Genomic DNA, 13,965 nt, shown 5'->3' on the forward strand with positions numbered 1-13,965 from the left:
TCCTGTAAGGAGGTTTTGAGGTCTTACCTGCCACAATGACGGACAGAAGCCCCTTTGAGACAGACATGCTCACCCTGACCCGCTACGTTATGGAAAAAGGGCGGCAGGCCAAAGGGACTGGGGAGCTCACACAGCTGCTCAACTCCATGCTGACTGCCATCAAAGCCATCTCCTCGGCTGTGCGCAAGGCTGGCCTGGCTAACCTGTGAGTCCCGGAGAGCATGCACGCTCAGGCACAGCTGCCCAGAGACCCACGCCCGGGCCAGGGTGTGGGACCCACAGCTGCTGGCAGTAGAAACCCGGTCCAAAGCTAATTTGCCTTTTGTGCCCCAAGGATGCTGCATTTAAATCCTTTGTTTCTGCTTTGATAAGGCAGCCTTTGGCATATTTTGCCAGAAAAGGGGAAAAATGCTTAGTGGGAAGCTATGGAGAAAAGTGGGATTTTTCCTATGACCACTGATTATAATGATAACATCTGTTGCCCCCAAACCTATGTTGAATTCTCATGACTTATATTTGCACCGACAGATTCTTACTGGGACTTTAAAGTGTGTTTGGTGCCGTTTTCCTGTACAAGTGTTTGGTCTCGTGACCTCTGCCGGCAGGGTGGGAGGTAGAGGTCACCAGAACAGATTTACAGGGCCCTGGCTGTCATGGAAGGAGTCTGTTCTCCTCATCTTCATGCGGTCTGTGAGAATCTGGACATGCTGGGCTGGGGCAGGCAGAGCAGAATGTCTCCGATTGGTTCTCTTTTGCAGAATGAGGTCAAGTTCATGCTGGAGCTGCTGGGGGCCACAGGCAGGGCTCTGGTTTTAAACCACGATGAAGAGAAACCAACTTCTTTTGGGCTTCTGTTTTGATTGCAGTAATTCCAGTGAAGGCTCTCTTGGAAGCTGAAGGGGTGGGGTGGTGTGGGAAAACCCCCAAATGGAGAGCCAACAGATTCCACCCATTTGAATATTTATTCTTAACAGTGTGGCACCTTTAATCCCCAAACCGTGACAGTGTTAATATCATAAATGCTGTTATCAAGCCATTAACGAGCTCAGTATATGAGTGTTAAGGACTGGTCGTGGGATCCACGTTAAAGATGCTTGTCTAACTGTATCGTTACCTCACTTGGCAGAACGGCCAAACTCTGCCTTTAAGAATACGCTTCCAGAATGTGAGTTGCCTTCACGCATGATGCTCGCCCTGAGTGATATTAGATAGCACCTCTGCCTCTCCTGTGTCCCAACTCTGCTATAATTAGGGTGGCTGCCTGTGACCCGTCAGGATTCTCACCCACACTTATACCGCTCCTCTGGGCAGGCTTCTCAGTACCACAGCTGCCTTGGCAGGGCTCTTATCTACCAGCTGTAACCACTTCTCCGTGGTTTAGTGTCTGACCAAGAGGTCTTAGGGGCTAGATAGTTAAGCGCTTTATTTAACTTGGCTTCCCTTACCTTGTGGCTGTGGACAATGGTTTTTTTTCTTGCTGAGACCTCCATGTTTGTGAACTGGGGAGGTACTTACCGCTCTAACTCACAGGGTTGCCGTAAGGGTTAGTAACCTATTGTGATGACAATTCTCACAGTGCCAGGCCTGGGGTAAACACTCAAGAAATGCCACCACTTAGCTACCATGGTTCCACGCCCCGACTGCAAGAAATTTGAAGCCTGGCCTATGTGGTGATTGACCACTAGGTGGCAGGCACCACTCTAGAAATGGTTTTAGTCTGGGCCATAGGCCCCTGGACGGGCCCCTCACAGAGGATAGTAGCCACAGCTGAGGAGACAGGTACTGCAGGTGTCCTGGCATTGTCTCGTGTGGGTTTGTCCAGGTGTTTGACACGGTGACAGCGCACTGTGGTCGACAGATGGCTACGTTCATAGCCACCCTCGGATGCACATGGCCAATGGGCTGCAGGCTGGACATTTGTCCAGTTCTTCATTCTCCAGCAGCAGCTGCCCCAAGGCTCCTTATTACACACGAGCCTGTGATCCTGATGAAAATAACCTGATTTTATTGTACTGTTGTTACTGGCTTGCATACTTCTGTCTTAAACCAAGGGGTCATGCCTTTGAGGTCATGCGACCAGGGTTATTTCCTAGGCTCATCATACCCGACATCAAATTCTGGCTGAGGGTGAAGTGGAATGGGGGCTGTAAGTCAGGAAGGAGAGGGAATGTGTTTGCTGTAGGTAATTACGGTCCATCAGTGGTTCTCAACCTGAGCACCTGTTTACATCACCTGAGGGTTTCTTCAACAAACAAGTGAAATTCAAATATACAGAAGAGGGTAAGAGGCTTTTTTTTTTTGCTATGCTTTCTCCATATTGCAGTAAATGTGTATTGTGCACAGACTATGGGAATGCAGACAGCAGGACATGGCTCTTGTTCTTAGCAAGTAGATGGTACAGAAGGGCATCCTCCACCATGAGGGAACCCCAGAGGTGTGCCTGGTGCAGAAATGGGACATGGAGAGTTCTTAAGGTGCTTAGGAAGAGTAGAAGCAAAAATCACGTTTTGGGGATGGCAGGAGCAGAGGTAAGGAGAGGAACAGCACCTGGGGTGGAGCGTGGCAGACGAAACAGGGGTCTATGCTGGTGGAACTGGAGCAGCCCAGACAGGATTGACAGTCTCGCTGCTGGAGTGGAAAGTGGAGACACCGAGGCTGATCTAACATGTTGACATCCATGTAAGGACTTGGCTCTGAATGTGGGCTAGTTAGCTCCCATGTTGTGGTAAAGGCCATGATCAAAAGCAACTTGGAGGAGGAAAGAGTTTATGTCACCTTACAGCATGCAGTAAGAGAGACACCAGAGCAGGAACTCAAAGCAGGAAGTTTACGGCAGGAACAGAAGCAGAGACCATAGAGGAAAGCCGTTTACTGGCTTGCTCTTCGTGGCTTACTCAGCCGCTTTTTTTTTTTTTAATAGAACCCAGAACGTCCTGTTCAGGGGTGACAGCACAACACAGTTGGATTGCCCCCTCCCCCATCAGTCAGTAATAAAGAAAATGTCAGGTGGACACTCCCACAGGCCGATCTCGTGAGCCTCAATTGAGGTTCCTTCTTCCTAGGTGAATCTGGTTTGTTTCAAATGACAATTAAAGTAGCACAGAGTGAGGTGAGATTGAGCCTATCACTGGGAACACCCTGAACAGGTGAGACATGAGAGGGGATGGTTGTATGTTACTGTTCTGAGGCACAAGACTCTGGGGAAGTTTAAGGCTGAAGCTTGGTGCTCCAGCGTAGAAAAGCTATGCCATCTTTAGTTACCATGATCGGTGTGTTTTAGGGGCTCTCCCATCCTTCCTAGCTTCAAGCGCCAAGCAGGGGCTTGCATTTTCGTGAGGCTGAATTCTGTCAATCTCCCTAGGAGACTAAGGAAATACGACAATTGCCCCCAAGGTGTAAAGGAAGTCATGTTGAGTGCCAGTTCTTTGAGTCATAGCACACTCCCTATATTTTTATAATTTGGAGATGGCAGTGTCATGGAAGGAGAGTGGGTATGCTGTGATTTGGACCCTGGGCACTCTTTTACTGGAGTTACGACTCCTTCAATGACTTAATGCACACTGTCTTCTCAGGTACGGAATTGCAGGGAGCGTGAACGTGACTGGAGATGAAGTGAAGAAACTGGACGTGTTATCCAATTCCCTGGTCATCAACATGCTCCAGTCCTCCTACAGCACCTGCGTTCTAGTCTCTGAAGAGAATAAAGAGGCAGTCATCACAGCCAAGGAGAAGAGGGTGCGTCCCCGGTGGACTGCAGTACCCGCGTTGTCAGTAGATGGTGCTACTGGGATGAGAGAGTGGTTATCTTGCTTAGTCTTTTTCCGGAATTTTCTTGCCTTGGCATCTTATTCTTCTTTTGGGGAAGAGCTATCTATACATACAGTACACTCTGATTCAGTCCCTCAGTATTTCTTAGCTATGGCCTTCACTACACATGTCCTCAAGAAAACTGGGATTCGTCAGAGGAGGTAGACAAATCCAGGAAATAATTCATGATGATCCCATGCTTTTGACAGAGTTATCCGGTGCAGGGAGAAGGTTTACATTTACCAAATTCACAACTATTTGTTAAAGAGTGAAGTTTCTAGTGGCCAAAACTGCAGCCAACATTCAATCACAGTATCGTTCTGGTTAGTTTTTGTCAACCTGACCCCAACTAGAGTCTCCTGAGAAGAGGGAGCCACAGTTGAACTACCGCCATCAGATTGGCTCATGGGCAAACTTGTGGACATTTTCTTACTTTAACGTTGATGTGTGAGGCCAGCCTATGGTGGGCTGTGCCCTCCCTGGGAAGGAGGTCCTGGGTTGGTAAGGAAGCAGGCTGAACCTGCCATGAGGGTTGCAAGTCAGTAAACAGCATTCCTCCGTGTTTCTGCTTCAGGTCCTGCCTTGGGCTCCTGCCTGGGCTTCCTTTGATAGTGGAGGTGTAAGTTAAACTCTTTCTGCCCAAGACTGGTTTGGGCCAGAGTGTTTTATGACAGCAAAAGAGAAACAAAAAGCTCTGTGTTCTGTGCTGACCTATTATTCTTTGTCACACACACTGGACCCGGGCCAGAGTGGTGATGGTGGTGGTGGTTTCTTTGTAACTGGAAGAACTATGAAGATGAGTAAAGTCAAATTTATTAAGCCCTTTACCCGTTTTACATAACCCACATCACATCTGCTATCCTCAGCTTTAAATTTCAGCTGGTATGGTTCTCAGCCCTCTCCACCAGTATCTATCACTCCTGCATGTTAGGTTTTGATTGTATCCTAACCTACTTTCTATGCCAGGAACAGTCGAAGATCTGCCTGCCTGGCATTCTTCTGCCTAGTTCTTCATGTGCCTGCTGTCCCAGCTAGGTCTATCCTCAGATGTTAGCTTTGCCTGCCTTCTACCCACACACATGCTTAAATTATGCACACGGCACTTGCCACACCTGTGTGCGTGTTTGCCTGTGTATCGTGTTTTGGAGCTTGAACGTCAGTTCCCCCACCTGAGCCCCGCAGCATGTGATCCTTAGAGCATTTTCCAGCACATCACACACACCTGTGGAGCTATGCCCATAAGCAGCGGCTTTCGGGAACGAGGAAATGGTGGGTCCATGGGTCTAAATCTCTGATTAGTGTAGATATCGGTCACGTGTCATTGTGGTGATGGGCGGGCGTGCTGACTGGGTGCTTTTCTCTGTGATTTAGGGGAAGTATGTGGTCTGCTTTGATCCCCTGGATGGATCTTCGAACATTGACTGCCTGGCCTCCATTGGGACCATATTTGCGATCTACAGAAAGGTGAGTAGATAAGCTGGCATCTTTCCAGATAGTTCTGAGACTGACAGCTGAGCCTGGAGGCCTGTCTTTTCCTCCACTCACTGGACACAACACTACAGGCAGCTCCAGAAACATAGCAAGCCCCTGCCAGGGTTCTCCACTCTCCATTACCTTCTCCTAGTGTCTCCGGGGAGGGCAAAATGGCAGGACTCCCACGGGACCTTGTTTTGATTGTCTGGATGGAACAGACATGCCAGGCACCGCACAGACTGGACATCCTTTATCCAAAGTGCAGGGGAACCAGAAGTATTGATGTTTCAGGTTTTAAAATATTTGTAAATACATAATAAGTTGTTTTAGGGATGAACACAAAATTCATTTTGTTTCTTACACTCCTTGTACCCATCACCTGCATATGACTTTACACTAGATGCTTAGTGCACCTGCAATTTGAGCTGCCTACAGCACCAGAACAGGTGTAGAATTTGCCTTGCATGATCTCTGCTGACACTTAAAAAGTTCTAGATTTTAGAGGATCTTATTTATTTATCTTTCTCTCTTTTTTATTTCATATGTGTTTGTGTTTTTCCTGAATGTATGTCTGTGTGAGCGTGTCAGGTTCCTTGGAACTAGAGTTGCAGACGGCTGTGAGCTACCATGTGGGTGCTGGGAATTGAACCTGGGTTCTCATTTGTAAACATAGCATTGGTAGGTAGTTCTAGCTGGCTTTGAACTTGCAATAGTCCTGCCTTGTGTCCCCAAATGCTGGGATTTAGACATGAGCTACCATGAGCAAGCAAGTAGGGACCCTCAGCTTACATTGGTTTCCTGTTACTGCTGTGGTAGCTTATCACCCTCTCGGAGGCTTTAAAACACCTGCTGATTATCTGTTTCTAAACCAGACAAGGCTTAGCACCCCCTTACCATTGAAACACTCTCCCTGACACTAGCCCTTGGAAGCCAAATAAGCTCAAATTTTCATTTGATGAGACTGGACTAATATTATCAGGACAACCCAGGGTCACCTTCCTATTTTAAATCTATAGCCCTGATGTGGTGGTTTGAAAGAAAATGGCCCCCAAAGCAAGTGGCGCTATTGGGAGGTGTGACTTTGTTGGAGTAAGTACGGCCTTGTTGGAGGAAGTGTGTACTGTGGAGGTGGGCTTGGAGGTCTCATATATGCTCAAGCCACATCCAGTGTCTTAGACTTCTGCTTGGTGCCTGCACAAGATATGGAGTTCTCAATTACCTCGCCAGCACCATGTCTGCCTGCACACTGCCATGTCCCACCATGACGATAATGGACTGAATCTCTGAACCGTAAGCCACTGAATTAAATATTTTCTTTATAAGAGTTGCCGTGGTCGTGACATCTCTTCACAGCAACAGAAACCCTAACTAAGACACCTGAGCACATAGGCAAAATCTGTTTTGGTCTGTAATGCAACAGACAGAGCCTGGGAGTTTAAGTACGTAGTTTTGGGGCCATTCTGTTTACCTTATGAGCTTAACAACAGAGAGGATCTTAAGGGTTGGCCTATGACCAGCCAGTATGACCATAAATTCCATACCAGGCATCACAATCCAGACACCATTTGTCTGTACTCCTGTAATGGAATTCCCACGTGGGCCTTGCTGGTGTTCCCTCTAGACTGCAAACTCCTGAAGAAACAGTAGAAGAACAGTGGAAGAAGAGGATAATGTTTCAAGGTTAGAGATGAAGAAGTGAAGGGGCTTTGTTTCTAGGAAGAGAGAATGACCTACAGTGTGAAGAGAGATACCCAGGTGTATCTTTAGGTAGCTTTCCATATTGTTTTCTTAGACATCACTCTTCTGCGCACCTCACTTCTGGTGCTATTGCTGTGATAAAACACTGTCCAAAAGCAACTTGGGAGGAAAGGGTTCATTACATCTTACACTTTACTGTGACTGAGGGAAGTTAAGATAGGAACTCAAGGTAGGAACCTGTGTTATCATTTATGATGCGGGTGATGCATGGGTCCCTTGGTGTGTGGGAGACAGACAGATACACCATGCAGAGAGAGCTTGGGTATAGAGTTTATTTAGTGGGTATTGGGAATGGCATAAAAGTAAGGGACTATGAGCTGGGGAGAAGGGGAAAGAGAGAAAGAGAAGAAGGGGGGAAGGGGATAAGGGGAAGGAAGAGAGGCAGAAGCTGCCTCTTCAGAAGAAGGGGGGGAGGATTGAAGTGGGCGGGGCTTGTCTCTTAAAGGGACAGGGTACCCAGGTGACAGGCCAGGCCAGCAGGTTACAACAACCTGGAGATAGGAAATGAAGCCCACTCCTCTGGCTTGCCTTACTATAGTCCTTATAAAACCTAGGCTCACCTGCATGGAGGTGGTGCCACTCACATTGGGCTGGGTCCTCCTCCATCAGTTAGCAGTCAAGAGAATATCCCATAGACATTGCCCACATGCCAATCTGATGGAGGCAGTTCTTTAACTGAGGTCCTGTCTCCCAGATGTGTTGATTTGACAACCACCGTATGTGGGCTAGCCTTTGCCTCAGTCCCAGGAAGTGGGTACAGATAATACTGTCACCTTTTGACTGAGGGACAGTGGAAGGACAGGGAAGGAGAGTTAACTCTGCTTAACTCACAGAGTCAGTAATGGCAGAATGTTAATTCACATGGGTTCCCCAATGCTATTGTTGCAGCCGTTAACATCTGGAGACCAACTGTGTTGGAACCAAAGGAGTTTTATGTAGCCATTATGCTCAAATTTAGATGGACTCAGACACAGAAATTTTGTCTTAAATTTTAAACAAAGTGCAGGCTTGATGGCCAGTCCAAATAACCATGAGTCTTCTCAAGTGATATTTTAAAAGGAAAGTACACTTTAAACACACCAATGAAGGTGTGGTAGGGTGTTAAAAAAGATATATTTCATTATACCATTGGGTATATGGAATACTAAATCATAAAATCTGAATGACAGGGCTGGTTCTGGGTCTGGGGCCACAGTCAGTAGGCAAAAGTGTATTAGTTACAAAATTGAAGACCTGAGTGTAGCCCCATGGACCCACATAGAAATATCAGGTGTGGTGGAATGTGTTTGAAATCCTAGTACTGGGGCCGTGGAGACAGACAGATCCCTAGGGCTTGTTGGCTACCAGTGTAGCCTAACTGACGAGCTCCAGACCAGAGGGAGACCTTGTCTCAAAGAAGGTGGATAAGCCTGAGGTTATCCTCTGGGCTCTACGTGTCTGCATGCGCGCACACACACACGCCTCTTTTCTACCCATGCACACACACACATGTGAAAAACATGCCGAGGAAGAAATACTCATGGCTTCTAAGTTTCTATCAACCGAAATATTTCACCACAACATGCCACATGATGTTGTGTGAGCTTTTTGATTACCGACTTCAATTACAAAATTCTCCATTTGTAGCGTGGAGATAACAATGTTGTCTACCTTGCAGGGCTCCTGAGTAAAGATCATTGTACTGGGTGAGGACATGGCTTGGGGCGGTGACAAAGGGGGCGGCTTGAGCATCTTCCAGGGCTCTTGACAGGATGCAACCTTCAGAGAGACCCAAGAGCAGCCTTTGCTTTGGCTCAGTCTGAGTTGTTGGTGAGCCAGCCACTCACTGCCTCTGGATGCGTTTGCTGCAGTTTGCCGTTGTCCCCGAGTCAGCCCCATTTTTTCCACGTGCAACCATGAAATGCAGCATGCCAACCATTGAAATGAAGACTTTTTCAAAATATATATTAAACATAGGAAGGCGGAAAAGACAAGATTTTCTGAGTAAATTTGGAGTGTGGGGGTCATAGGAGAGGGTAGAAGGGGAGAGGGGAGTGGAGAAAAACGTATAACTCAATGAAAATAATAAAAGAGAGAAAAACATATAGTTTAAACATGAGGTAGCTGCATTATCTTTTCATCATGGTAACCAAATCCATGGTTGCTTGGTCACATGACTTTGGACAGACATCATGGTAGTGGGAGTATGTGCTGAAGAAGATTCTTCATCTAGTGGAGGGCAGGAACTAGAGAGAGAGACAGAGAGGGGCAAGAGAGAACCATCAAAGACATAACCCCAGTGGCCTCCTTCCTCTGTGTGTCTCTTCTGATAATGTTTCTAGCAAAAATGTAAATTGCAAAAACACTAATAAAGACATGGTGGAATTTTAGGTACAACACTGTCAAGTTTCCGTGTCTCCAAATAGTTCCATTGACTGGGGACCAAGCCTTTGCTTAACATGTGAACCTTTGAGGTTAAAAATGCTCCTACCCAAATGGTAACAGCAGCCAAGTATATGAAGATGGGAGAGCAAATCTCAGTTTTCCTTACTAGCTGAGCTATGTGAAGCAACCGCATTCAGGATAGGGGGTAAGAGCTATAGGGTATTTGAAAAGTTTTACCTCTCTGCGTGTGGTTCCCTTTCGTGGTTTCAGGAGCTCTGAGGTGCAGTCCCTGGTGAAGGTTTCTTCTTCTTTTCCACAGACCACAGAGGATGAGCCTTCCGAGAAAGACGCCCTGCAGCCTGGCCGCAATATTGTGGCTGCTGGTTATGCGCTCTATGGCAGTGCAACCCTGGTGGCTCTTTCCACAGGGCAAGGAGTGGATCTCTTCATGCTGGACCCGGTAGGTACTGAATGCAGCAGCATTTGTTCTTGGGGACTCCATGGGCTTCTGTGTTTGAATTCTTATTCCTTGGAATGATTTTTTTTTTGATCATTTGGAGCACTTGATTTTGGAATTAGAGAACTATATCATGAAAAACATGTAATGTTTTGTATAAATAAATTTATTTTAACTGACACATTAAAAACACAAAATTGTTTATATCCAGTGAGTCCCATGTAAGGTTTCCAATGTTTAAATAATGTTAATATATCCTTCAAACATTTCTTCTTTCTTTTTGGTGAGGACACTCAGGCTCCTTTTGCATAGTTTCTGTACACACAAATGCATAGACATGAATACACAGGTGTGCACACACATGAACACACCTCACACATACATGAACACACACACAAATAAAGGAAGTGAACTAAAGCATCAGACTGCCATGAAGTAAAGACGCACATAGTGACTGAGTGATGTCTAGGAGCTACAGGCTTTGAACGAGGAAGACACAGTACTTAGGATAAAATGAAGTTAGGTTTCTTTGACAAGGAGGAAGATTTGTGGGAAAGGAGCTATATGGGCTTATTAAGACACTCGTTTGGTGATTTAAGGGGGATTTGAGGAGGAAGAGGTCCATTCTGGATGAGGTGTCATCTAGATGGTGCCCTGAAGATATTAAAATGGGGAAGAGAACCTGGGGATTAATTCAGATAGGTTGTTTAGAAATGACGTTGACAAAAAAATCCACATAAAGGAAAAATTATCATGGCCTCTTTTCTTTGATCTGTTTTATTTCTTATTCCATTGTTGCTTGTACATATAATTTTATTCTTCCTATCACTTATGAAAATACCACATGGCAGGTTCCAGATGGCCCCAGGGAAGCCCAAGTTTCTCCCAGCAGGCTGTTATCTTCTAGTATCTCCTTACTGTTGTATGGTATGCTGTTAGCTTCCTTTCCCTGGCCTGGCTCACCTTTCTGAAGTCTCTTATCGCTCCAGGCTCTTGGAGAATTTGTGCTGGTGGAAAAAGACATCAGAATTAAGAAGAAAGGGAAAATTTTTAGCCTCAATGAGGGTTATGCCAAGTATTTTGATGCTGCCACCACTGAGTATGTTCAGAAGAAGAAATTTCCTGAGGTGAGTGAAGACAGCCTGGGACAAGAGCAGGGAGCTGGTGTAGTTAAGGTGCACTTAAATGGAGTCTGTGAGCAGTGTGTTACAAATTGCTTAAGGTCAATTTACACCATCTGCATCCCTGGAGCTGAGACCGTGAGCATGGCTCGCAGGGGCGGTAAACATGCTTCCACCATGTTGGACTGTGCAGAGCCAGGCAGGGCTGCGGAGTTGGTCCTAGCTATGCCCTCTTAGCATTAAAAAAAGGCTCTCCTGGTCAGAAAATGATTACTGATATGTAATAAAGACAGATTCAGATGAAGAATATCTCTAAATGGGTCACAGTGTTGGATAAATGAACTTGGGCTTAAGAGAGAGAGAAGAAAGGGTACAGACAGTCATAGATTAAACGAGTAAAGATAACAAATATTAAACAGTAATGAAGAAAAACAAGCCATGTAAAGATGGGAAATATACAGAGAGTCTTTATTATGTATATTATTGTTGTTTCTTTGAATTTTTTGACTGAAGAGAGACATTTGATTCTTGGGGATGTTCCATCAAACCACATTAACCTGGAAGGAATCCACAGGTTATCATCTTCTGTGGAAACAAGAGCAGAACCTCTTTTCAAAAGCTACAAATGCTTAGACCCAAATTTAGAAGTCAAGATACCTTTATGTTTGTGTAACTTAGCAGCACCTTCTCCATTCTTGCTAGTCTTAGCTGGGGTCATCCTTGTGGATTCCTGGGAATTTCCATAGCCCCAGGTTTCTTCCTAACTCCATAATGGCTCTCTCTATCAAGATATCTCTATCATTGCTCCTCCATTCCATCCCTTCCCTGATTCTAGCTTCCCATACCCTCATTTCCTCATCCTTTATCCTCTCCCCTTTTACCCTGAGTTTACCAGCAAGATCTCATCTATGCTAAACTGGGTGGTTCTCATCTCTTCCCTCTTTTATCCTATAGGGTAGCAGTACACATTATGGGGCCAGGTATGTGGGCTGGTAGTTTTCATCTCTTCCTTTTTTGTCCTATAGGATGGCAGTGCACCTTATGGGGCCAGGTATGTAGGCTCCATGGTGGCTGACGTGCATCGCACCCTGGTCTATGGAGGAATCTTTATGTACCCAGCCAACCAGAAAAGTCCTAAGGGCAAGGTAACTTCCGGAATCCACTGGCTGCCATGATAGTCAGTGAGTTATTGGGATTCTTTTGCTACTGTTATAGCTACTGATATGCTCCTGGTCACATGTTTCCTTCAGAGCTCAGAGGAAGAGAAATACATTTGTTCCTCTGAGTAAGTTTTGAAGCTGCAGTAGGTTTGGGGAAGAACAGGCTAATGTGGCTAAGACGGGCAAGTCTTACGAGCCCTCTGCTCCTCTGGCCTCAGGCCCATTGCTTGCTGCAGTCACAAGGTCATTTCCCACTTCTGTGGTCGGGTGCTCATCTCTCACTTTGTCTAGAGTCACAGGCTTTCATAGGCTCTGTCTGATTTTTATCAGCAGCACTAACTGACCATGGATTATTGAACCCCAGGGAATCAGTCTATTTCACAGAGAAAATGTAAGCATGATCTTTGCGCTTGTTCTAGAAGGGTTTGCATATACCCTGAGCTCCACACGAGAATTCAGAATAAAACCTTCTATTCAGATGGAAAAACCAAGGAGGCAGCATAGGCATAGGTGTTACCAGACAGATAGATGCGCTGCTTCGGATTCACTGGGCCGGTGGTGCCTCCTGAGTGGTTACCAGTCCATGGTACCCATAGGTGGATACCATCTCATACATCAGGTTCCCATGGGCTGATGGCCCAGAGAAACACTCCTGTGTAGTGGCATTTCAATTATCTTTTAATAAGTAAACTTTGCATGGTGATCAGAGAGTAAAACAGCCCCACTGGTCAGCTTTACAGACCAGACAGTGGTAACACACACCTTTAATCCCAGTAGCCACACTAGTTGCTATAGAAACCAGGTGATGCACGCCTTTTATTCTAATGGTGCACACCTTTAATCCCAGCCCTAGAGAGGAATATAAAACGGGAGGAGATAGCTCTCAGATACAGTCTCATTCTGAGATTCCAGGAGGTAGGATCACCATTTGAGACTGAGGTTGAGATAGGAGCCAGTGGCTGTTTGCTTTGCCTTTCAGGTCTTCAGGGTGAACTCCAATTTCTGTCTCTGAGTTTTCATTAATCATGTTTCACTCATGCTCAGGAGTCACACAGACAGCTCAGCAGTTCACGCTGCTCTCAGTATTTAGGGGCACACCTTGGGCTATCTGGCCATTTTAAAAATGTATGCACCTGTCCTCCTTTTTCTGCAGCTCCGGCTCCTGTATGAATGCAATCCCGTGGCCTATATTATCGAGCAGGCAGGAGGCATAGCAACCACAGGCACCCAGCCTGTCCTGGATGTGAAGCCTGAGAGTATTCACCAGCGAGTCCCCCTCATTTTGGGATCCCCGGAGGATGTGCAAGAGTACCTCGCCTGTGTGCAGAGAAACCAGGCAGGCAGGTCATGAGCCCAAACTCATGAGTCCACTTCTCTTGGCCTCGCACTTCGTTGTATGAAGGGTTAGATGAATGATCGACAGAGACAGAAGGAAAGGCGAACAAGCAGAGTTTGCCGGTCACTTTCAGAGCATCACCCTGCTGCTAAGGGCAGGTTTAGAAGTCAGAGGCGAAGATACGGCCCAAGGGCTAAAATAAAAGCATGGATGTGAAAAGAATCCCTTTCATGGTCTTCTGTCATGGGCAAGGCAGATGGGCAAAGCAGGACTTTCAGTCTCCTATCTCATATGCAGCATCTACCCAGCCACCCAAGGGTAAAGACACAAGACAGTTAATTTAGCTACTTCCTCTGCCTATATGCATTATATGCATAGTGCATGCATAGGCTTACAAATGTGGTGATTATTAGTAGAGATTTTGTTGTTTATTTTGGGCAGGTTTTGAGTTAGGAATCTCATGACTACTAACGCGGAGTTCCTCACTGA

General features: G+C 46.1%; 1 protein-coding gene across 1 annotated transcript; it reads left to right on the plus strand.

The window, feature by feature from the left end:
• Positions 1-13,676, plus strand: LOC121453487 (fructose-1,6-bisphosphatase isozyme 2). Its single transcript, XM_041660302.1, has 7 exons — positions 1-205; positions 3,573-3,735; positions 5,179-5,271; positions 9,722-9,862; positions 10,849-10,986; positions 12,006-12,125; positions 13,294-13,676. Exons 1-7 carry the CDS (start codon positions 36-38, stop codon positions 13,489-13,491), a joined length of 1,023 nt encoding a protein of 340 aa, XP_041516236.1. The 5' UTR covers positions 1-35; the 3' UTR covers positions 13,492-13,676.
• The last annotated feature ends 289 nt before the right edge of the window (positions 13,677-13,965 follow it).

Source organism: Microtus oregoni, unplaced genomic scaffold (assembly GCF_018167655.1).
Source record: "Microtus oregoni isolate MIOR12 unplaced genomic scaffold, Mior012 000011F_ref0000422, whole genome shotgun sequence".
In the NCBI taxonomy this organism is placed as follows: domain Eukaryota; kingdom Metazoa; phylum Chordata; class Mammalia; order Rodentia; family Cricetidae; genus Microtus; species Microtus oregoni.

What these genes read in the sequence shown, in the direction of transcription:
- LOC121453487 (XM_041660302.1), top strand. Translation starts at nt 36, where the DNA reads ATGACGGACAGAAGCCCCTTTGAGACAGACATGCTCACCCTGACCCGC. An exon ending in TATTTGCGATCTACAGAAAG is followed by an intron (nt 5,272 to 9,721) that starts GTGAGTAGATAA and finishes TCTTTTCCACAG; the next exon opens with ACCACAGAGGATGAGCCTTC. An exon ending in ATCTCTTCATGCTGGACCCG is followed by an intron (nt 9,863 to 10,848) that starts GTAGGTACTGAA and finishes TTATCGCTCCAG; the next exon opens with GCTCTTGGAGAATTTGTGCT.